This window comes from Mirounga angustirostris, unplaced genomic scaffold (assembly GCF_029215605.1).
Source record: "Mirounga angustirostris isolate CCGP_5_RB_7025 unplaced genomic scaffold, mMirAng1.0.hap1 SCAF_1, whole genome shotgun sequence".
Lineage (NCBI taxonomy): Eukaryota > Metazoa > Chordata > Mammalia > Carnivora > Phocidae > Mirounga > Mirounga angustirostris.
In genome coordinates, this window is record NW_026991709.1 from 98,197,868 (window position 1) to 98,224,411 (window position 26,544).

The 26,544-nt window shown below is 32.9% G+C and overlaps 1 protein-coding gene across 1 annotated transcript in view; it reads left to right on the plus strand.

Moving 5' to 3' along the window:
• The first annotated feature begins 24,960 nt into the window (after positions 1 to 24,960).
• SI (sucrase-isomaltase) overlaps positions 24,961 to 26,544 on the plus strand; it is a 98,648-nt gene continuing 97,064 nt past the window's right edge. The window contains exons 1-2 of the mRNA XM_045902126.1: positions 24,961 to 25,078; positions 26,308 to 26,444. Coding sequence (XP_045758082.1) covers positions 24,961 to 25,078; positions 26,308 to 26,444 — 255 coding nt within the window. The remainder of the gene's footprint in view (positions 25,079 to 26,307; positions 26,445 to 26,544) is intronic.

Here is a 26,544-nt window from a genome sequence, read left to right on the forward strand (position 1 = left end):
TGTCCTGTCAGTTATAATTAAATCAGAGCCTAGTTAGTGGTTTTAGACTATTGCAATAGTTGTCTTTAGTGTTTCCATTCCTTCAATGTTGAAGAACAAAAAAAAAGTATTTTTTTTCTCCATAACTAATGCATGTTTCCCATTTGGCATTAGTAAAAAGTTTGGTCAAATCTATTTTTTTGACCATTATCAGAAATACATAGTTTATAACTAGCCCAGTATTTCACTTTTTAACAGGTTGGTATGACATAGAAATTTCTTTCCTCTCTATTTCCATCAGACAATTTTAGCTAGTTAGGTATATTTTTTTCCCCAACTTTCTGGGAAATGTTTGTTAATATCTTTTAACAGGCTTGGATCTATTGTTACCTCTGACACGCTAGCACAGGGCTTATTATGTAACAAATGTCTGCAGTATGAAAGAAAATGTGATATGTACATTCATCATTAAATAGCTTCCTTTGACTTTATTCCTAAAGCCATATTTTATGATCATACTAAGGACATGTAAGGGAAATATAAGAACAGATAAAGACAATGTAAAGACAGTATGTTAATGTTGAAAATAAAATATTAACTGATTTTATTAAAAGATCACCACGGGTCAGACATTTTGAAAACTGCATAATTTCTTGGTGAAAAATTCTGTTTATAAACTATTTTTAAAGTATATTTTTCAGGATCTTTTTATAATAATGGAATAAATTTAAATGATCTGTGACAGGTAGATGTACCCTAGGTATTTATGAAGTGTTAGTACCGTGGTTCTGCAAGGGTGACCAATCAAGGACTCCATAAATTCAAAACTTGTTATAATAATACAAATATATTATAAGCCTTTCTAATTTCTCACAAGTGTATGAAAAAGGTAATAACATAACAGGTTGAAAGCCAAGGCAGAAATGAGAATACAACTATCTTTTGTTAAACTGAACATTAAAGAGACTTGCAAAAAATGTAAAACAATGTCACTTCCCTTATTATTTTTTGTTTTGTACAATATATTTTTCCAGAAATTATTTTTATGTTTACACGTGATGAATTATTACCAATATTTTCAAATGACTTAATCTTTTTAATTCTCATTTTTTCTATCAAATGTGGTAAGTATTCATAGATAAAATCCACATAATCAAAAGCTCGTTGGGAACTTCAGTATCTTTTAAGAAGGTAAAGGGGTCTTGAAATTAAATATTATAGAGTCATTGGTCTAGCTAATACAAATAGCATAGCAGATTAGGAAAGTGCATATGTAACAAATTATAGGTCTAATTTACTTAATCTCTCTAACATAAATTTTGATTTCCGTAATTTGGAGATAATAATACAGCCCAAATCAGAGGGTGTCAAGTGATTCATGTAAATTTCTAGTAAAGTGTCTAATACACAATAGAGGCTTAATAAATATTCTCACATGAACCTCCTGAAAGTCTGGATTCATTAATTTCTATTTGAAGTCTCAAATAACTGTGTGAAAAGATGATAGTCTGTGTTATACACAGGTGAATTCCATATGTGAAGGAAGCGGAAGAACAGGCCTAATAATAAAGGAACTGACATACCCTTGCCAAATGGAGAAATATTCTACTTTTGATTTGATGGGGACTTCAGTAGTTACTTTTCATTGAGTTTATTACTCCAACAAAACTTCTCAAGAATTGGAATCAGTACTTTTCTAAGAACCAGGATTATGAATTTTAAAGTAGTAAAGAAATGATTTTGACATAAACATTTGTATTAATTTTTATCTTACTTCAAATATAAGTGAACCCTTGAAGATATTTGATTGTTAACTGTACTTAATCTATGGTTTGGGAGAAAGAGGTTAGCAGCAAAATGTTTCCTGAAGCAGTGAAATGCATTGACATTGGAATCCAAAACATGTCAAATGTCAAGTATTTTCATTTTGGCATAACTTAATAGTAAGGTAAGCTTTTTGACAATAATTAACCAATAGATCAACTGCTTTTTACCTGTTATTCCTAAGTTATTCATGAAAAGGAAAATGTTGTGACTTGTAAGCGTGTATTTTGTTCTCATCATATCTATATCACTTTACTTAAACATATGGCAAATTAAAGTAAAGCTTAGCGAACACACATGGTATTAAAGGAAGTCATAGAACACAATTTGATATTTCTTATTTAGAATTGTAATTTCACTTATGAAACTTTGTTCTTATGTACACTGATTTTAGTAATATTACAGACTTAGAAGAAACATTAACAGTCTAGCATTTGTCCAAAATAATAGAGTTTGACTTGTGTCAGGTTATTTAAAAACTCTAGCTTTGATTTTCTTTCTCAACTTTGTTTTCTATTTGGTGTCTTTTGTTCTGTAGAGGCTTTTTGATTGTTTTGCCCATTTATGCAGAAAACTGCCTCTGGGACTGATCGTATATCATTGAATCTGAAGATCACCTTGAATAATATGGACAATTTAAACATGTTCATGGACATAGGATGTCTTCCGTCTTCGCAGTATCGTATTTTTAATGTTCTAGTTATTTTTTATACCAACTTGTGCCAGAATTAAACGCACTTATATACCACTGCTACAGTATTACAGTTCTATTTGTCTTTATGTTTATCTTTACCAGCAAGCTGTATACTCTCTTATGCTATTATGTTGTTTCCTAGTGTCCTTTCCCACGCCCCCTCCTACTTGAAGGACTTCCTCTAACCTTCTTTGTAAGGCCAATCAGGTAACAATGAACTTCCACTTTTACTTATCTGGAAAGCCTTTAGTTCTTCTTAATTTTGAAGTACAGTTTATTTTATTTTTTTCTTTCAACACATTAAATATATCATTCTGACTGGCAAGATTTCTACTTAGAAACCGCTGTTAGTCTTATGAGGGCTCCCATGAATGTGAAGTTACTTTTTTCCTTGCTGCTTTCAAAATTTTCTCTTTGTCTTTGAATTTTGACAATTTCATTATGATGTATTTCTGTGTGAAATTTTGCAGATCATTTTACTTGGAGGTCATTGGGAATCTTGAACTTGGTTACCTGGTTATCTATTTCTTTCCTTAATGTTGAGAAGTTTTCAACCATTTTTTCTTCAAATATAATTGTGGACCCTAGTGATTTTCTTGTTTTTCAAGACTGAAATAGAAAATTGTTTTTATTTTTAGAAATGAAACAAAACTATTGAATAATAGTTTAAAATTAAGTGAGATATAATAAACAGTAAATAATTGTTTCTTCTATTATGCACCTTGAATTCCCTAGTCCCATCAAAATAACATTGTATACCATAAAGCAGAATGAAGAGATAATTTTTCATAGCTCTCTGATAAAATTAACATAAAAATATTTTAAAAACATTTTTATTTTACATTTTATTTCTCTGTATATCTAAAGGAAGTATTCAGTTGAATTTTGTATTAAGCATATTAATACTGTATTGTACCATAAGATCCAGTAATTCCACTATATACCCAAAGAAAATAAAAACACTAATATTTTGAAAAGATATACACACCCCTATGTTTATTGCAGCATTATTTACAGTAGCCAAGAATGGAAGCAACCCAAGTGTCTATCCCTAGATGAATGAAGAATACACACACACATCCCATAGAATATTATTAATCCATAAAAAAGAATGTGATTTAGCCATATGCAACAGCATGGATGTCCTAGACAGTATAATGTTAAGTGAAATAAGTAAGACAGAGAAAGATAAATACCATATGAATTAACTTATATGTGGGATTTCAGAAACAAAACAAGCAAAGGAAATGGAGACAAACCAAAAAAAAAAAAGACTCTTAAATACAGAGATCACACTGATGGTTGCCAGAGGAGAGGTGGGTAGGGTGATGGGTGAAATAGATAAAGGGGATTAAGAGTACACTTATTTTGTTGAACACTGAGTAATGTGTAGAATTATTGAATCATTATATTTTATACCTGAAACTAATATAACCCTGTATGTTAATTATACTTCAATTATAAAAAAAAGAAAGAAAGGAACTGAGCTAGGTTTTGACTGGGAATATAAAACCAAAGATAAATATCCAACACACACACACACACACACACACGCACACACTTTAATGAAAATACAATTGCTCTGTTGAATAAGAGTGATTTTATCATTAATTTTAAAATCTTTATATAATGTGTTCTGTTATTGAGGAGTACCACAAAGAATAAGGCAGATATGATGTCACATAGAGATTCTAATTCATCAGAAATTAAATAAGTGAACAATTAAATTCTAATTGAGGATGGAACTAAATTGGTAATTATATTGAGGTGTCATTAGTATTATGATAAAGTCACTTGACATTTTAGTTATTGTATTTCTTTAATTTAAAGTTAATTTTAATAATTTTACCTTCCATCTACTTTTTTATTATTTATTTATTTATTATTTTATTTTTTAATTATCATATAATGTATTATTTGTTTCAGGGGTACAGGTCTGTGATTCATCAGTCTTACACAACACACAATACTCATTACAACACATACCCTCCCCAATGTCCATCACCCAGCCACCCCATCTGCTAACCCCCTCCCCTCCAGCAACCCTCAGTTTGTTTCTTAAGATTAAGAGTCTCTTACAGTTTGTCTTCCTCTCTGGTTTCATCTTGTTTCATTTTTTTCCCTCTTTTTCCCTATCATCCTCTGCCTTGAAAGTTTTTATCAGTAGATTTAGTTTAAAAGATGTGGGTAACTTCAACCCACTTCTTTTGAGTGTTCATAATGTATAAAACACTTTAGAAACAGAAAGGTAATTAGTCCACATTAGTATGTAATTCTCACTCTCAAATTAAGTTGTGATCTAGTTTGAGAGACAAATTTGTAAATAGCTGTCTATATTCTGAGGCTAATTTTCAAAAGTTCTATTTTAAGGACTTAAGAAAAAAAACTATATACTTTTATGTGGAAAAATTAAGGGATGCAGGGGATTGAGAAACAAACTGAAAGGACATGGCAATGGTATGAAATGAGCCGTATGTGGATCTGGTAATCCTTCCAAATTCCTGAAACTTGATACTGAAGTGTGGTTTTTATTATTGGTAAACCTTCTCCTCAACAGAAGGATATTTGCTGCTCTCAGCTTCTGGTGCCCTAGGAGGTTAAAAGCCAAAACTGTTCAAGGTCTCTTTTCCCCATTATGGCTTAATTGTCTCAAAGTGAGCTTTTAGTATCTAAAGTTGCTGAGGCAACTGGAAACAGTCACTGGAAATGGCCTGAGAATAGACTGTCCTGTTTAATTAAGGACAGTAGGGGATTAGTTGAGTAGGGGATTGGTTTCCTATATGGATTACCAATTTAAAATATTATCAATATAAATTAATACATAATAAATGCTAAACATGTAACATTCTCTATTGGTTTTTCTGAAGACACTTTGAGAAGTTAGAGCACATTTTGGTTATCATCATATGGATTAAATGACTTTTCATTGTCTAATATTTTAAGGAGATTCTAGTGATTATTTTCTTAATTTTTTATATTCAAGATATATGGATGCCTACTAAGATTATTAGCCTAATTTTTGTATAACTGCTTAATCAAGTGCAAACTTTGGCTCTTAATATCAATAGAAAGTTCAGGAAAAGGGTAGAAAACCAAAGGATGCTAAGCAATGCTAGGAAACAGCCATGAATAAAGCCTAAGAATTATCTGCTTAGGATGCTGTTAGCACTGTTAGACCCACAACTTTACTGCTTCCCAGTGAATCATCTCTGTTAGTTCAAGTAGCTGCTAAGAGCAGGGAAAGACTCTCTTCTCCCCTCTGTCCTAAGGGACAATCCTTATATTTCATGTCTTGGGGTTTTTCCCTTCAATAGGAAGGGTTTTGAGATGTTAATACTATGATTTTTTTTTTTTAGCCAATATAGATTTATGATCAAGACTATATTGAAGGACCTTCAGTGTTTCCCAAGTTTGATGCTCTGCTAAAATGATAACATCAAAAAAATAAATTTAGGTATTATACACAATTCAAAATTCATCATGACATCCTTTTCAAATACTATCTCCAGTATTTTGTTTTATATACTTTTCACGTGTTAATATTTGGAAACCTATCTTTTGATTTTAGGTTTTATCGTTCTGTGCATATTATCTATGATTCAGTAGGTTTTAATTGTGACTATAAATAACTCATTATAGTCATATATGCACAATGATTTTATTATCCCTGCAAGCTGGTGTTGCTTTACTTGTCATCAAATAGCCTAGTTTCAGTTTTGCTAGAGTCATGTTCATTAACTTACTGGTCAATTCACAGTTAATTTAATTCTGCTCTATTTTCAGAGTGGAGTAGCACTTAAGGAAAAATAAAGTGTTCTTTGATATATTAGGAGAAAACGTTTGATCTATAAAATTCTTCAAATTACAAATCAGTGTAGAATTAAACCCAAATCTTGCTTTGTGATTTTTGGCATAAACATTATTCTCAGTCTCAATGAACCATCTGTAAAATGGTAATTATAGATTCTATTAGCAAGGTTTGGTAAGGTTTGAAGACAATCTGGGTAAATCTATCAGCACATATTATTTTTTAAAGATTTTATTTATTTGAGAGAGAGAGAGCAAGTGAGGGGGAGATGCAGAGGGAGAAGGAGAAGCGGACTCCCCATTGAGCAGGGAGCCCAACTCGGGACTCAATCCCAGAACCCTGAGATCATGGCCTGAATTGAAGGCAGATACTTAACCAAGTGAGCCACCCAGGTGACTCTCAGCACATATTATTGATAGCTATGTCCCACACACCTGAAATCAATAGGGAGCAAAACAAGATCTATCTACTTTTTTATTATGTTAATCACCATACATTACATTATTAGTTTTTGATGTAGTGTTCCATGATTCATTGTTTGTGTATAACACCCAGTGTTCCATTCAGTACGTGACCTCTTTAATACCCATCACCAGGCTAACCCATCCCCCCACGCCCCTCCCCTCTAGAACCCTCAGTTTGTTTCTCAGAGTCCATAGTCTCTCATGGTTCGTCTCCCCGGAGACTCTGGACTATGGACTCTGAGAAACAAACTGAGGGTTCTAGATACCTCCCCCTTCATTTTTCCCTTCCTGCTATCTTCTTCTTCTTCTTTTTTAAACATATAATGTATTATTTGTTTAAGAGGTACAGGTCTGTGATTCAACAGTCTTACACAATTCACAGCGCTTACCATAGCACATACCCTCCCCAGTGTCTATCACCCAGTCACCCCATCCCTCCCACCCCACCCCCCACTCCAGCAACCCTCAGTTTGTTTCCTGAGATTAAGAATTCCTCATATCAGTGAGGTCGTATGATACATGTCTTTCTCTGTTTCACTTATTTCGCTCAGCATAATACCCTCCAGTTCTATCCATGTCGTTCCGAATTGCAAGATTTCATTACTTTTGATGGCTGCATAATATTCCATTGTATGTATATATATATATATATATATATATATATATATACCACATCTTCTTTAACCATTCATCTGTCGATGGACATCCTGGCTCTTTCCATAGTTCGGCTATTGTGGACATTGCTGCTATAAACATTGGGGTGCACATACCCTTTCTGATCCCTATTTTTGTATCTTTGGGGTAAATACCCAGTAGTGCAATTGCTGGATCGTATGGTAGTTCTATTTTCAACTTTTTGAGGAACCTCCATACTGTTTTCCAGAGTGGCTGTACCTACTCTTAAATGTATTTTTTGAAGTTTATAAAAATTCTGATAAAAGAAAAAGCCTTTAGAGCTGAGATGATCAAAATGCTTCATGCAAGAACTGAAGCATGAAAGATGATGGGTAGATTTTGAGGATGGTTACAATAGAAATGGTGACACTAAAATATCTTGAAACATTTTAGGAGAAATTTGGCAGGAAAAATTCTGAATTTAATTTGACTTTGAAGGATGAAGTCATTCAAGTAAAAATGTACAGTAGAATGTAAGGCATATTGCAGTTTAGGTGAGAAGATGAAACAAGAAAAAAATGTACAGTAGAAAGGCACACTGTAGTTTTGGTGAAAAGATAAACTAGAAAAACAAATTTAGCAGTTTTCAGTATAGAGTTGACAATTGAAGGATGAGTTCTCTGAGGGAAGGGATGTTGAGAAAGAACAGAGCTCCAAAGTAATATTGAAAGTGTATAAACCATACTATTTTTTTGCTGTTCTAACTTTTAAGATCTAGCTCAATATTGCCTTGACAGTCATGAAAAATATGAAGAGTCCACTTTCAGAAAGTGAATATTGTGACTCCTCAAAATTCTATTTGGAAAACAAAGATGAATATCTAATTATATTTTAACTAATATACTAGTACAAATAAATACTTTATTTATAGATCAGGTAGGTGCATTTTTTTTCTAACATGATTTTTCCCCCAAAATATCTCTTTAGTATCTCTTTAGTGTAGGAAATCTTTGAGGAACAGAAAATTATGTTTATTTTTTAGTAATGTCCACTTTCTAAAAAAGTACAAGACAATCTTGAAACTACAGAGAATGTATTGGTTTCATGACCCTGAACTATAATTGAAAATAAATGTATTTGTTTGTATACCAATTTCTGATGACAAGCTATATTGAATGCAGATGATTCCATCTTCTTTTTTTTTTTTAAGATTTTATTTATTCATTTGAGAGAGAGAGAGCACAAAAGAGCACAAGCCGAGAAGAGGGGTGGAGGGAGAGGGAGAAGTAGGCTCCCACTGAGCAGGGAGCCTAACATAGGGCTCCATCCCAGGACCCTGATCTCATGACCTAAGCTGAAAGCAGACTGCTTAATGGACTGAGCCACCCAGACTCCCAGATGATTCCATCTTCTTATGGATTCTTATTTAGTAGTTAATTATGATTAGACACCATATTTATATTCAGTGCTTGTTCATAAGACAAGTTGTGTCTTTGAAATGTGGATATCATGAAGATTGAAATAATCATATTTCATTCATGATTAATTATTTTTATGTTGCAGAAATAATTTTAAGATTAAGGAACTAATATATATACATATATATTTATTTTTTATGTCTATTAATAGCTTTGACTATTTTCTAGTTTAACACAAATTCTCAATATTACTCTTTCTCATAATGAAGATACTTGACTATGTGATATTTTAGGCATCTTTCCTATCTTATAATAAACTGAATATATACATATATATTCTAATCAATTTGTTTTCTAGCATCCTTTCCTCATATTCTCCCAAAATGTCTGTTTTAAAAGAAAATAAAAAATATTGCTGGGTAGAAGAAAAGTCTAGATTTAGAGCCTAAGTACTTGCATTTTTTTTTTTTTTTTAACACACACACATCCACACACATCCACATGAAATTTCTTGGGCTATATATGGTTGAATTATTGCCACTCCACCCTACCTACACTTCACTTCTGAGATGAAAAAGCAAGAAATGTACAGGAGAGTGGAATTCAGGTATATTCTTGTCAGCTCCTTTACGCTTGCAGGAAGGTATCAAAGTACCATCTTTCAGCTGACCATTCAAATACATACAACAGAAAACAATAATGGAGGTGCTTCTTGGGGAGTGTAACCAATGTCATTGCCAATTAATTCTTATCAAGTGGTCAATTTAGTGAGGCATTGATACTCTGAGAATGTATACAGATTTTTCATTTTAGTAAATATAGAGAGCATCCTATTTTAATACTAAAAATGTAGTCCTGATAATGTGTACTAAAGCCAATTTTCTGGTCTTAATGATTTCTATTTCCAGAGAGTTAAAAACATTTTAAATGACCCCAAATTACATTTTGCTTTTTTAGATTCAGTACCATTTATTACTGGGATTTTGCACATATTCACATTTGAAAACACAATTGTTTTACTTAAATTCATCGACCATCAGATTGAGGGAAATCTTTGCAACTTTAATCACACCTAAGGATGTCCTAATTATAGGAAACTTATACTTTGTTGTCACTAATAGGAGAACTTTCTCTCTTTTTTTTTCCATTTCCACTATTTTTATTTAAAAGTATGGGTAATTTTTTTTTATTATGTTATGTTAATTACCACACATTACATCATTAGTTTTTGATGTAGTGTTCCATGATTCATTGTTTGTGTATAACACCCAGGGCTCCATGCAGAACGTGCCCTCTTTAATACCCATCACCAGGCTAACCCATCCCTCTACCCTCTAATGAAAAAATGAAAAGTAAGTTTAATATAATTAATCTTAATCCATAAATAACTTAAAAACAGCATGGCATTTCAAGACTAAATTTTTGCTTATCTGGCTTAATCCAAATATATATTTTAGAATGCCTAAATTTCCTGTTTTCAATTTTTAATCCAACTATACCTTTTGATATATACTGACACCCCAAACCACCCATGTGTTAGAATCTACACCTCTGGACATCACTAGGTGAAAAAAATATTCTGAGCAATCATAAACTGAGATACCAAATATCTCATAAACTGAGATACCATGCTGCTGCACAAACATGGCTTTACTAACAAAAATAACAATGCTGCTTAAACTAAATTGAAAGTTATTGTCCAGTAACATTTGGTATCTCAGTTTATGATTGCTCAGAATTTTTTTTTTCACCTAGTGATGTCCACAGGTGTAGATTCTAATACATGGGTGGTTTGGGTGTCAGTATATATCAAAAGGTGTAGTTGGATTAAAAATTGAAAACAGGAAAGTTAGGCATTCTAAAATATACTTGGATTAAGCCAGATAAGCGAAAATTTAGTCTTGAAATGCCATGCTGTTTTTAAATTATTTATGGTTTAAGATTAATTATTTTAAACTTACTTTTCATTTTTTTCATTAGGCTTATACTGAGGAGCAGTAGAAAAAACAAACCAACGAAGCTCATTGCCTTAGAAAATCTAAACAATATGATGTGATTTTGATTATTTAAGTCCTATACAAAAAAATGTACCTGAAGTAAATATATGTACACTCTAAGTATAGGAAATTGGTGTAAACTTCCTGAACAGATGGCTTTATTTTAGCTAATGAACACTGGAAATTACATAAATGATTCTGATTTTCATTTGGCATAGGTTACAGGAGAGCATAGAACAAATTTTATGGTCATTGATCTTAAATATTCAGGGAATTGTGTCATTATCATCAATCCTGATTTCTTCTAATTATATTTATTGTCTTGTTGCCATTCACTGATTATAAATACTATATTCTATGATGTTTTATAGATTTATATAAGCTCTCTTAAGTTCTTTTGTTATCACTGAGAGATTTGTACATAAATAAATAAGGCCACTTGCTAATGTATTCAGTGATATTTATTGAGTATTCACTATTTGATGGGCCACAGCTAACTAGTATGAGACCATATTCTAAGTGGTTTAGAACACTGAAGGATTCTTAGTAAGACTATTGGCAACTATATGCAAATATTTATAAAACAAATTAGAAAATAAAGACATGAGAGAAAGTAAGGTACCATATGGAGTTTCAGAAATAATAGAAATTGCTAACAGTTAGGGTAAGAAAAGAGGTGTGGAAAAGTTAAAAAAAAAGTCTTCATAACAGAACATCAGACTTGAGCTCTAAGTAGTAGGATTTAAATATCAACACTGTTTATACAGAATAAAATTCTTGTAAATAAGGTGAAGTGAATTTATTTCTAAAAATGTTAACTTACATTTCTTACAGATAGCAGTCTGTCCAACTTTAATAAGCTAAAGGAGAGAAATAAATTTCTTCTTACAGGCTTTGGCAGGATAACCTTTCTAAGAGCAGAGAGAATGTATTATTTTCTTCTTTGGGGTTTTGTAGAGTTTATTAATTAACTTTATCTAAAATTTATTGATTTATTTCTATGTGATATATATGGGGCTCTCCAGTATGAAGGGTGGAAATATAAATTAAAAAAAATAACCAAATGGTAAGTTAGATACTATTTAATGTTCCTTATCTTAAACATTTTAATTAAAATAATTTAAATAAATCAAATTCAAATTAATAGACAAAACATTTAATTGGCTAAAACTCCAAACCCCAAACACCTCGATGTCATTCCATTGTAGTTAAAATTACAAAATATATAGAAAATAAGAGTCAGTCGATTTCTTATTTTTTTTTAAATATAGCACATCATCAGACACCAGAAATTAAGAGGAGAAAGTATTAAAACAGGAAAACAAAAAGCAAGCAAACAAAAACCATCTGCAAAATGAAGATTCATCCTTAAAATCTATAGGATTATGATGGCCTATGATAATCAGATACTATCCTATTTTATTTTCCAAGCACTTCACTTCTTAAATTACATCGTCATAGGTTTTGATCAGTATTGCTTCCTTAAATCATGATTGGTTTTTGTTTTGAGGGTTTTTTTACACTTATTTTTACTTTTTTTTTTACAAATAGTGTGTCAGAATCTGCTGCAATTGCCTGGATCATATAATCTTAGCCACTTAAGTGAGAAAAATAAATTTTTAATGAATTAAAATAACACAAATAAAATTATTTCTTTAGGCCTTTGGGAGAAAAGATGACAAAATGAAAGACACAGAAAGTCACTGTGTATTTCTTATTTTAAAACATGTTTATATTTAAAAAGGGATACTTTGATTGGTTATATTGTAGTTATGGGACTTGATTCTTATTCTAAATGGTAAAAGAAAAGTTAAATCAAGTTACAAGTATTCTCCATACCTTTTTTTTTTTTTAGAACAAGAATAAATAAAACTTGATGGTTCACTTAAGCAGCTTCAAGTGTACATTTTTTACCTTATTTTGAAAGTTTCAGTAAAGATATTCAAAATAAATGTCATACCCATGACAATTTCATCACACTTCCCAGATGTATTAGAAACCTTGCATTAATGAGGGGAATATCATTTCTCTAAGAATGTAGCATAGTATTGCCAGAGAGAATGATCTCACTACATTTTCTCCTATCACCCTCAACCCTTGATATACTCTCTATTTTATTATTATAGTAATATGGAGGTTGATGAAAATTAATATTTAGAAAGAAAATGTAGTTTTTAGTCAGCCATGTAAGTTGCTGGAATTTGCTAATTAAGCACAAAGCTCTATGGGAACCAGTGCCAAGGTATGGAAACCTCAACCACAACTGATGAATTGATGGGAGCTCAATGTGGACTAGTCTGAGAGATAAAAACTGGGGGCCCAGTCATCAAGGGCTCTCACACTTTTTTGAGTTTTACTTCCAGGAGCTTGGCCTTTGCCTATTTTGTCCCATCTAAGGTAGAGAAGCTAAAAAACTAAGAGCATGTGTGAAGTTCATAGTCTAGAAGCACTAAAAGACTGAGGCCTTCTCATAGCACTGTAGAATTCTATCCTTCTCCCTATACATAATAAAGGACTGTTTACAGTAGTGTTTTATTTATACTAAGTGCTTCATATCCAGCTGTCAAGAAAAAATTACAAGAATTACTAAAAGCCAAAAAAAAAAAAAAAACAGTTTGAAGAAATAGAGCATCAGAACCTGAATCAGATATGGCAGGAATGTTGGAACTATCAGACCTGGAATATAACAAAAATATTAGAAAGCTATGTCTCCAATGGGTAAAGCAGAAAGCATGCAAAAACATACAGATAATTTTAGAAAAGAGATGGGTAGCCTAAAAAGAACCAAAAGTAAGTTCTAGAGATGAAAAACCATGTAACCAAGTGAAGAATGTCTTTGATGGGTTTGTTGGTAGATGGTAAGTGGCCCAGGCAAGAATCTCTTAGCTTGAGGATATCCTAATAGAAACTACTCAAACTGAAAAACAAGAAGAGTGTGAAAAAAATAGAACAGAATATTCAAGGACTGTAGGAAAACTACAGAGGAGTAACATACTCATAATGGGTATTCCAGAAGGAGAAAAAAGAAAGAACACAAGAAATATTTGAAACAATAATGGCTGAGAGTTTCCCCAAATTAATGTCAGATACTGAACCATAGATCCAGGAAGGTCATAAAACTTTGTGTAGAATAAATCCTCAAAAAAACCCCACAACCATGAATATCATTTTCCAACTATAGAAAGAGAAAAAAAAATATACATGCACACACACACACATGCTGGAAGAAGCCATAGTTTAAAAACAAATTACTTATATAGAAGCAAAGATAGGAATTACATCCAACTTCTCAGAAAGAGTGTAAGTGAAAAGAGAGTAGAGTGAAATATTTAAAGTGTTGAAAGAGAAGAAATTGCCAACCTAGAATTTTGTTCCAAGCAAAAATTGTCTTTCAAGAGTGAAAGAGAAATGCTTTCTCAGACAAACACGATTTGAAGGAATATGTTGAAATAGACACAACTTGCAAGAAATATTAAAAGAAATTCTTTAGAGAGAAAGAAAATAATAAAAGTCAAAAAGTCAGATCTACATAACTGTTGGATAAGGAATAGGTGAAGGCAAAATAAAAAATACTTATTTTTCTTTTTTTTTAATTTAATTCAAGGTAGTTAACATATAGTATAGTATTGGTTTCAGGAATAGAATTTAGTGAATCATCACTTACATATAACACTTAGTACTTATCCCAACAAATGCCCTCCTTAATGCCTATCACCTATTTAGTCCATCCCCCTACCCACCTCCCCTCCAGCAACCCTCAATTTATTCTCTATAGTTAAGAGTCTCTTCTGGTTTGCCTCCCTCTCTATTTCATCTTATTTTGTTTTTCCTTCCCTTCCCCTATGTTCATTTGTTTTGTTTCTTAAATTCCACATATGAATGAAATAATATGATATTTGTCTTTCTCTAACGGAATTATTTTGCTTAACATAATATACTCTAGTTCCATCCACATTGTTGCAAATGGCAAGGTTTCATTCTTTTTGATGGATGAGTAATATTCCATTGTATATTTACACCATCTCTTTATCCTTTCATCAGTCAATGGACATTAGGGGTCCTTCCATAATTTGGCTATTGCTGATAGTGCTGTTATAAATATTGGGGTGCATGTGCCCTTTCAAATCAGCATTTTTTTATCCTTTGTATAATTTTTTTATCCTTTGTATAAATCCCTATCCTTTGAATCAATTGCACCTAGTACTGCAATTGCTGGATCATAGGGTAGTTCTATTTTTAAAGTTTTGCAGAATCTCCATACTGTTTTCCAGAGAGGCTGCACCAGTTTGCATTCCTACCAACAATGCAAAAGGGTTCCCCTTTCTCCACATCCTCACCAACACCTGTTGTTTCCTGAGCTGTTAATTTTAGCCATTCTGACAAGTGTGAGGTGATATCTCATTGTGGTTTTGATTTGTATTTCCCTGATGATCAGTGATGTTGAGCATTTTTTCATATGTCTGTTAGTCATTTGAATGTCTTTTTTGGAAAAATGTCTGTTCATTTCTTCTGAAAATATGCATGGTATGATCCTAATCTTTTTGTAAGGTTGAGGCCGGATTTGTGACCCAGTATGTGTTCTATTCTGGAAAATGTTCCATGTGCACTTAAAAAAATGTGTATTCTGCTGGTTTAGGATGAAATGTTCTGACTATGTCTATTAAGTCCATCTGGTCCAGTGTGTCATTCAAGGCCATCGCTTCCTTGATCTGCTCATATAATCTGTCCATTGCTGTAAGTAGGGTGTTAAAGTCCCTTACTATTACTGTATTATTATCAATGAGTTTCTTTAAGTTTGTTGTTAGTTCATTTATATATTTGGCTGCTCCCATGTTGGGAGCATAAATATTTACAACCGTTAGATCTTCTTGCTTGGTAGACCTCTTTATTATGATATAGTTCCCTTCTTCATCTCTTATTATAGTCTTTGGTTTAAAATCTAGTTTGTCCGATATAAGTATGGTTACTCCAGCTTTCTTTTGATGTCTATTAGCATGATAGATGGTTCTCCACTCCCCTCATTTTCAATCTGGAGGTGGCTTTGGGTCTAAAATGAGTCTCTTATAAGCAGCACCCAGTGGGTCTTGTTTTTGTTTTGTTTTGTTTTGTTTTTATTCATTCTGATACCTTATGTTTTTTGATTGGAGCATTTAGTCCATTTACATTTAGATTAATTATTGATAGACATGAATTTAGTGCCATTGTATTACCTGCAAAGTAGTTGTTCCTGTAGATTATCTCTGTTCCTTTCTAGCCTTTGTTGCTTTTGGTCTCTCTTTCCTACTCAAAGGATCGCCTTTAATATCTCTTGCAGAGGTGGTTTATTGTTCACCAACTCCTTTAGTTTTTGCTTGTCTTGGAAACTCTTTATTTCTCCTTCTATTCTGAATGACAGCCTTTTAGATAAAGTATTCTTGGCTGTATATTTTTCCCATTTAGAATGTTAAATATATCTTTTCACCTTCTTCTGGCCTTCCAAGTTTCTGTGGGTTGGTCTGCTGCTAACCTTATGTGTCTACCCTTGTAGGTTAAGGATCTTTTGTCCCTAGCTGCTTTCAGAATTCTTTCTTTATCTTTGTATTTTGCAAGTTACACTGTGATATGTCTTGGTGTTGATTTTGTTGATTTTGAGGGGGGTTCTCTGTGCCTCTTGGCTTGAATGCCTATTTCCTTCCCCAGACTAGGGAGGTTCTCAGCTATAATTTGTTCAAATAAATCTTTTGACCCTTTTTCCCACTCTCCTTCTGGGAATCCTATGACATGGATATTGTTGTGCTTTATGGAATTCCTGAGTTCCCTAGGTCTATATTCATGATCTAATAGTTTTCTTTCCCTCTTTTTTTCAGCTTCATTATTTTCCATAATTTTATCTTCTATATCACCTATTCATTCCTCTTCTTCCACTCTCGTTTTGATTTAATCCAGTAGGTTTTGCATCTCAGTTATACATTTTTTATTTCAGCCTGACAAGTTTTCAGGTCTTTTATCTCTGCAGCAAAGGGTTCTCTGGTATCTTCTATGTTTTTTTCAAGACCAGCTAGTATTCTTATGAATGTTGTTCTAAATTCTTGTTCAGAGGTATTGCTTATATCTATTTTGAGCAAATACTTCACTGTGATTTTTTCTTGATCTTTCTTTTGGGGAGAATTCATCCATCTTTTCATTTTGTCTAGGTTCCTGTCTTTTGCATGTTACAAAAGCTTGTTGTTTCCTGCTCCTGAGAGTAATGCTATATTAAGAAGGGTTCATAAACTGTCCATGGCCTGGTGCTTCAGGAAGTGTTTTTGGCATATGCTGTGTGCACTCTGCTAATGTGTTTTGGCTGTTCTTTCCCACAAGTTAGTCATCTACAGAGTTCCTCCTTGATTGCAGTAGTGAGTGTTGGACCTTTAACTAGGTGTGCTTTAATATGTTTGTTAAAATAAGCCTGACTAAAAAAAAATTAAAACCTTATCCAAAAAAAGAGAAAAGGAAAAGGAACAAAAAAGCAAACAGACAAACAAAAAAACTGTAAGCCTGATTCCAAGGAGAAAGGATGAAAGAAAGAAATAAGAAAGAAAAGAAAGAAAGAAGAAAGAAAGAAAGAACCTGATCTAAACGATGAGAAAAGGAAACAAACAAATGAACAAATAACTATAAGCCTGATTCCAAAGGAAAAAGGAAAGAAAGAAAAGAAAAGATAAAAGAAAAGAAAGGAAAGGGAAGGGAAGGGAAGGGAAGGGAAGGGAAGGGAAGGGAATGGAAGGGAAAGAAAGGAAAGGAAAGGAAAGGAAAGGAAAAGAAAGGAAAGGGAAAAAAAAAAAAACCCGAAAAACCTGGTCCTATTTCTACCAGAACTGAAGCTGACACTTTGCAGCATTCTATAGTCAGTAGACTTGGTACATGCAGGGGACCTGTATTGGTCCTCTGGGGGAGAGACCCAATGCACTGGCTCACATTCAGACCTGCCCTAGTAAAGATGCCTATGCAGACCTCAGAGGGATGTGGTTTGGTGTAAGGGGTTCCAGCCTCTACTGGGGGTGCTGTGTTGCTCGCTGAAGTCCTACTGTGCCAGTGGACAGGGGTGGAAAATGGCATCATCCTGCCCTCTTGTGCCAGGGGAGTGAACTCATGACCACCGGTGTTCAGGAAACCCAAACAGAAAAAGCAAACAACTTCCCCTCCTTTATTTATTCCAGGCTTCCATCAGCCCTTTGCCCTCAGCCTGTCTGTGCCCGGGCTTTTGGCACATCCAGTACCACAGTGCTCCTATGTTTTATCTCTGGCATGTGGCTGGGATTCAAAACTCCAAATCTTAAAGGACCTGGCAAGGTGTGGACCCAACCCAGAGCCTTGCAGCTCTGCAACAGGTGTCGTTCTGACCCAGAAAAGCAGTTGCATGACCACACAAGTGCCTGGAGTCTATGGTGAAGCACAGTGAAAAGCTACTACCTGGTTATCTGCCCTCTGTGCACCTCTGTCTCCTGCTTTTGAGTGGCTACTCAATGGCACCCACGGGGTCCCTTGTCATTGGAGAGGCAATATACCCTCTTCCAAATGTGCTACAGGAAGGGAGATGTTCTGTCCCAGGGCAACCCAGGGCATCCCCACACCACACTGTCCACTCCTAGGCCTCTACCCTCCCTCTCCGGAGCACCACTGCCTGCCTGGCTTGACTCTGGCAAATGGCGCAGCCTTCTAAAACCTCAGAATTTGAGTGCCACTGTTTGCAAAAAAAATTGCCATAGTCAGTTCCTCTCAGTTCCCCAGCCAGTGGTCTTGGGGGAGTATTTTTCTTGCGTGATCCCCATGCATTGTGCTCTCTTCCCCTCTCTCCCTCCTTTCCCATCTTCTTTCTGCAAAAAGGGCTCCCTCCCCTCCATGGCACCATGGTCTTTCTCACCCCCAATTCATGTCTCTAAACCTTGCAGCTGCTACGTTCTCTTCCTCTAAATTGTGCAGATTGCTCTTTTAAACCTCAAATCAATTACCTAGTTGTTCAAAATTGTTTGATGTTGATCTAGCTGTGTTTGAGAGACGAAGCTGCCCAGAGTCCCCCTACTGCTCCACTATCTTAATCCTTCCTCCCTCTCTTTCATTTTATGGTTCAGAGAAAGGTTAATGATCTAGGATGGATAGGTCTTTTCTTGTTTGTTTCAATTTTTTTAATTTAAATTCTAGTTAGTTAAAATATAGTGTAATGTTAGTTTCAGGAGTAGAATTTGGTGATTCATCACTTACGTATAACAGGCAGTGCTAGTCACAACAAATGCCCTCCTTAAAACCATCACCCATTTAGCCCATCTCCCCACCCACCTCCCTTCCTTCAACACTCTGTTCTGTATAGTTAAAAGTCTCTTAAGGTTTGCATCCCTTTCTCTTTTTCCCATGTTTGTCTGTTTTGTTTCTTGTATTCCACATTGATTGAAATCATATTTTATTTATCTTTTTCTGACTGAATTATTTTGTTTAGCGTAATACACATTAGCTCCATCCATGTCATTGCAAATGACAAGATTTCATTAATTCTTGTATTCCACATTGACTGAAATCATATTGTATTTATCTTTCTCTGGCTGAATTATTTTGTTTAGCATAATACGCAATAGCTCCATCATGTCATTGCAAATGGCAAGATTTCATTAATTCATTAATCCTTATGGCTGATATATATATATATATATGTCTCGATATATATATATATGTCTTGATATATATATATATATATATATATATATATATATATATATATATATCTTTTTCAAGACTGCTTTGGCTATTCAGCATCTTTTGTGGTTCAATACAAATTTTAGGATTATTTGTTCTAGCTCTGTGAAAAATGCTGTTGGTATTTTGATAGGGATTGCATTAATTGTGAAGATTGCTTTGGGTAGTATAGACATTTTAACAATATTTGTTCTTCCAATCCATGAGCATGGAATGTTTTCCCATTTTTTTGTGTCACCTTCAGTTTCTTTGATCAGTGTTTTATAGTTTTCAGAGTACAGATCTTTCACCTCTTTGGTTAGGTTTATTCCTAAGTATCTTATTGTTTTTGGTGCTATTGTAAATTGGATTATAAATCATATAACTTTTAACCCAAAGTGTATGTTTGATGTGTATGATTTAACTACTGTATGTTTGAAATTCTGAAATGCACATTGCAAAGTCTAAAGAGGGCAAAGTCCATAAAGAGAGTAGTTGAACAATAATCTGTCCTGTTTAGTAAAAGTGTAGTTTAAGTATAGTTCAGTGTCACTGCTGGCGTTTACAACTTTTTCTGCCTATTGCCTACCTAACTCAACTTTTATTAATTTACTTCATGCCATTTTAAATTTTTGCACAGTTTTTATATTAATAAGTAAAAAAAAATTAAAACAATTATTTTTAGATAAAAACATTATGTTTTAAGTTAAAACACATTTTTTCATTACTATATATAACTTCGTTATGTCTATAATTGAATACCTTTATATTGTAGTTTTGTCTGAATTTACCTCTAAGCAGTTCATGAGCCCATTACTTCCCTGGTCTTAAAGTTAATGAGTAGAACCAGAGTTAGGGTGGGAGGATATGGACCAAAGGGAGAAAAAGAAACTGTTCAAGGCAAAGGCCAGCTCACAGCACCAGACATGGAAACCTGAATATGAAATAGAAGGCATGAAAATTTCAAATCACATAAAGCTTTTTAAATTGAGAGGATAAACACTATTACTTAAAGTATTTCTACACATAAAAGTAAATCTAAATGATGATTAATTAAAACTTGACAGATTTACAGTGTCTGTTCAAAGAGGTGAGAAACTGTAGTGTTTGATCTCACTCTTAAAAGAGGAAAAAAGCGTAGACAATTTGCTAATTAGTTACTTTATTTTGAACCAGTCAGAAAACTTAAATTGCAGGGAAAACAACTAACCTCAGTTTTAGGGTTGATCTCATAATGACTCTATCGGTAGGTATTTTTATTTCCTCTCTGTGAAGAGACTTAGGCTTTAAAGCATTAACAAATTTGCCCCCAGTTTCTTAGGAATATGTAGTAGAGGTGGCATTTGTACCTAGGTCTCTTGTGAGTGTAGTGTTAGTTTCAGGAGTAGAATTTGGTGATTCATCACTTACGTATAACAGGCAGTGCTACTCACAACAAATGCCCTCCTTAAAACCATCACCCATTTAGCCCATCTCCCCACCCACCTCCCTTCCTTCAACACTCTGTTCTGTATAGTTAAAAGTCTCTTAAGGTTTGCATCCCTTTCTCTTTTTCCCATGTTTATCTGTTTTGTTTCTTGTATTCCACATTGATTGAAATCATATTTTATTTATCTTTGGTAAATAAATTTGTATCAAATTCTTTGATCTTAAACACTTAAACACTATAGTGGCTTAAACCAGTAATGTAACTGATACTATAATTTTTACTGTATGAAATGGTGTTTAGTATAATTTTTGATAATTTAATTTTTGCTCTAAATAAAAAAATATAAATAAAATGTTGGTTTTATTTCTAGATTACTTATTTATATATCTCTTCTTTTACATTTTATTCTAATGAATTTGCTCAGTCTTTCAACCTTAAAGTTAATAATGAGACGCAGGAGATAACTTTTATTTAATCATTACTTTTTAAATTATCTTCTATTTTATACCTATTTTATATATCTTCATTAAATATTATTTTCTAATTGTTAATTCCTGCAAATGTTTTTCAGATCCTAGCTTACCAATGTTTCTACTTTTTAGTGATAGTTTAAATTTCACATAATTAGGTAAAACAATTTCACATAATTAGGTAAAACAATTTCCAAACAACATCTAAATAATGAAAGAAATAAAATTTTGAAGAAAAAAAACAATATAAGTAAATACTTTTATGTTCTTGGACTAGTTCATAGCTTCCAAAAATCAAAGACTATCTGAGGGCACAATTATTAATTAACTTAGATTCCTAAACAGAAATATTTATGCAACTATTTTCAGGGCTAAGTCTTTTTCCACTGCATGTTGAGCAGAAGTTTATTAAATACTGACGGGCTGGTGAAGATACAATAAAACTTTATGAATAGCTCAATATATAGCTGAGCAGTTTCCTTGATCACTACTTTGGCAGCCTCACCCAACTCTTGTACAACAGAGCAAACAGAACAGGCTATGAAATAAGGTAAGTTTACAGATCATATTTCTTTGTTTCTTTCATGTTTCCAAATAATTACTTATTCCCTTAACTCATGTTAGCAATATTCCTGTCTACCGGCACTTGTTTAAAATAGAAAAGATAACATATTTTCATTTGCCATTTTAAATATATATATATCTCTTGTACTAAAACAGGAGAAAACATTTTTAATTTTTTTTAAGATATGAGAAAATTTTCTTTGCCCAGCTCTTCATTATAATTTTTGTCAGACTAAGTTGAATCAAAGCATGTTTATTTAATTACTTCATATAGAAAAAAAATCAAAAATATTTTGAAATATGTACAAATACTCTAATTAAGTATGACTTAATGTATTTTATTTAGGAAAATATATATAGGTGGAATAGAATACAACAGTTATAAAACATTTAATCTTTTCTAGCAAAACTTTTAAACATCAGTCAAGTTACCATCTAATAAAGTATTACTCATTTTGAAAATAAACATACACAGAAAGGACATCAATATATAATTTTCCTGAAAATGTTTTGCTTGAAATTACTGTGATCCAAAAAGTGATCACTGTAATTACCACTTACAGCATATGAACAATTTTAGTACTGATTGTTTATGAGTACTCACAAGAATAATTTAATTTTAATACATTAATTTTGTTCTAATTCTTCAAGATAAAAGGTTTGCTTCATAACAATATGCATTTTTGCTTTTAGACTTTTCTTAAAAATAGAAAGGCACGATCCTTATTGACTTCTTGATACCAAAGTAAGATATTACTTTGAGTGAGACAAACTTATTTAAGTTAAACATTAAATGCAACTGTGTCCTTTCTCACATAACATTGAGCAATTCAGTTTCATTTTCTTAACAGCTTCATATATCTCCTGCCACTTTGATTAAGTCTAGTTTATATTTGGGTTCTTTGAAGATTACAGATGCAATAAACAGCTTATATATGTGTAATAGGAAAGCATATGCTAAGCTTGAATGCTAGTCTTTAAACATTCATTCATAAAGTATATTTTTAAAAGTGAACTTGTGCTGACTTGTTGTCAGGCTCTGAACTACTTCCATGATTATTGCTATTAAGAATATAAAAATCCTGGGGCGCCTGGGGGGCTCAGTCGTTAAGCGTCTGCCTTCGGCTCAGGTCATGATCCCAGAGTCCTGGTATCGAGCCCCGCATCGGGCTCCCTGCTCGGCGGGAAGCCTGCTTCTCCCTCTCCCACTGCCCGGCTTGTGTTTCTGCTCTCGCTAATTCTCTCTCTCTGTCAAATAAAAAGATAAATAAATCTTAAAAAAAAATTAAAAAAAAAAGAGTATAAAAATCCTGGGGTGCCTGGGTGGCACAGTTGGTTAAGTGTCAGACTCTTGGTTTTGGCTCAGGTTGTGATCTCAGGGTTGTGAAATCGAGCCTCTGCCTTCAGCATAGAGTGCTTAAGACTCTCTCTCCCTCTGCCCCTCCCTCCCACCCTCTCTCTCTCTCTCTCAAAAATAAATAAACAAACAAATAAATAAATCTTTAAAAAAAGATTATAACAATACAATTAAGGAAATTAACATATATATTAATAAGGGCAATAGAAATGCTATGTGGCGTGGTAAAATGGAAAAAGGATAGATTAACTCTGCCTATAAGAGTAGTAGGAAAGGACTCGCCAAGAACATGGCATTTGAATGAGGCATAAATTGGCACTAACTTAGAAGAGCAAATGTGGAAGGGTTGAAGGAAGATTAAATAGCACGTACTTAAGAAGGCATGTTACCCAAGAAAGATGTTGCAGTGGTGGAGATAAGATGAAGGTATAATTCTGAAAATATTTTGGAGATAGAACCAACAGGCCTTTTGAATGATTAAGTGTTGTAGAAAGATATGAAAAAGGGAAAATACGTTTTTAGGTTGGGGCAACTCTATATATGAACTAACCTAAAAAATTACAGGAGAAGGGCCTAATGTGAGAAGCCCCCCCAAAATATTTTAAGATCAGCAATTTATAATCACTATATTGTAAACCTGAAACAAATATTACACTGTATGTTAACTGAAACTAATATTACACTGTATGTTAACCAACTAGAATTTAAATAAAAACTCAAAAAAAATAAAATGAGCAATTTATTAAAGCATTTACCATGGAAATTCCAAATTCCTATCTGAGTATATGCTATTGAAGTAAGATTTATATAAAAATCATAGAATACAGAAAAATCAGGGAAACTTGAAGAGTACGAGAGATAAGAGAGTTATAGTCAGAACTAAATTAAACAAATAAAATTTAAGATAATTACTGGAAGAAAGCTCTTCCCAATCTACATTTAGGTATCCTTTGTATGCTAACTCAAATACATAATGTCATCAGAAAATAAATACACATGTTTGATATGAGAGTTTCGTATATCATACTTACATTTTGAGGGAGGAATTGGAGATGATTTAATTCAAACCTTTTTTTTTTTTTTGAAGTGACAACTCCCAAATATATATTGTATACCTATACATTTTTCACAATATTTTATATTTGTATTCCATATATATTTATATTCTTTTCCTCAATATTATTATAAGAAAGCAGTGCTGGAGTTCGAGAGACAGTGTTTAAAGTAGGAAGAACTAGAATTTTTGACTTTGAGAAAATAGCTTATTTTCTCTAAGGTTGAAGTTCCTAATGGGCAAAATGTGGATAACAACATCTCCCTCAAAAAATAATGAGAATTAGGGGACACAGTGCAAGTGTCAGATTTCTTTAACTTGAGAAAGGCTCTAACATGAGAGAGCAAGGCACATCTGCTTGGAGATCTTTTCTTCCCTTTATGTTTCATCTTAGTTACTGCAATAATGTGTAACTCTATTTATTAAAAATTGCATGTGCTGTTTACATTTTGCCAATGTTCATTATTTTAGATTATAAGTCTGTAGCTCTGCTTGTGTTGTACTTAGTTAAAAAAAGAGGAATGTATATATTCTTATGATAATGATGGTGGCTCACTGTAGTTATATATTTTACATTTTAAATATATATTTTCTTTCTTTAGATGGCAAAGAAGAAATTTACTGGATTAGAAATCTCTCTGATTGTCCTTTTTGCTGTAGTTACTGTAATAGCTATTGCCCTGATTGCTGTTTTAGCAACTAGGACACCTGCTGTTGAAGGTAAGTAATGTTAAAAATACTTGCACATTATAATGAAGTTAAATAAAATTTACCCCATAATAGTTATGAATTTTTAAAAGTAATCTACATGAGATGAAACATGTGAAGAAAGATCTCAGGTAAGTTACATAATTATTCCAAGTTTTTCTATCCATTATATTACAGTTATTTCAATAAAGATCTTGTAATTAAGCAATTTATGTGCTTTGACATTAATGACCTTCCCCACATTGTGTTGCTTGAGAAATTGTGAAGAGGCAAAGGGATCAAAGTGATAATGGAAGGTGGAATAATCATCTAATGTTTTTAGTGAGGTTCTTCTTATTAATAGGAAGACGTGGGTTTTTGCTCTCGCCTTCAGATACTTGCAAAATTGGGGGGCAGGGTGGAAAATCTGGGGGAATACCCTCTTTATTTTAGTCTCATTTTTTTTTTAAGTGAGAGAGAGGATGTATAACAAAAACAGGTAGAGGGAAGGTGAAACAAAACTTGAAGTGTTTATCTTTTTTTTCTGAATATTTCTATCCTAATTTAGAGTAAATGCATACTACTCTGATCCACCTAACCTTCTCTTTTTTCATCATTCTCTCTTGATCAAATCAGAATTAGAAAGGCTGTTACAGATTATCTTTTAGTCTAATCATAGTTAGTTTTCTACTGCCATTAGTCATTTGTTTTACCTGCTCCTAGTAAATTGAAAGCTCACTACATTGTGACATGATCATTTTATCTTACCCATATCTGATTGCTGGAAAGTTCTTATTATATAGAATTGGGATTTATTTTTCTTTGCAGTTCCTTGCTTTCTCTTCTATTCACTTCAAAGTATTGTTTTCCTCCTACTTTTCTCTTCTACTCTAATTCTTGTCTCTATATTCTTTTCCCATCCATATAACGCCATCTTCTTTCTTCATCTATAAAACACATTTTTTCGTAAATGTGGTAGAATGGACATTTTGCTTCCTTTTGAATCTACCTCAAGACCTTCTCTTTGTTTTTCTGCAGAAACAGTCAATAAGGCTCTGCACAGTCAATTTTTAAATATCGTTTGGATATTTTCCTTTTGTGACTAGGACTTGAATTTGTGGGTCTTTTATTAGCGTAAAATTTATTTTTATTTTTATTATATATGTAAATTCATTTGTCTTTCAATGTAAGGTATTTATTATCCCCAAAATCTGAAAAAAATTAACACCCTGTTTTATTTTATTAACCTCTTTCTTTCCTAGCAATTAGTAATTCTACTTCAACTCCACCTACCACTCGTACAACCACCATGTATCCTGGTTTAGGAAAATGTCCAAGTGAGCTAAATGATCGTATCAATGAGAGAATAAACTGCATTCCAGAACAATTTCCAACACAGGTCTGCCACAAAAGACTTTAATATTTTTTATGAATATATATTAATTAAATTAAGATAATTGCTCAGTATTGGATCAATTCCATATTTTTAAAGATCTAGC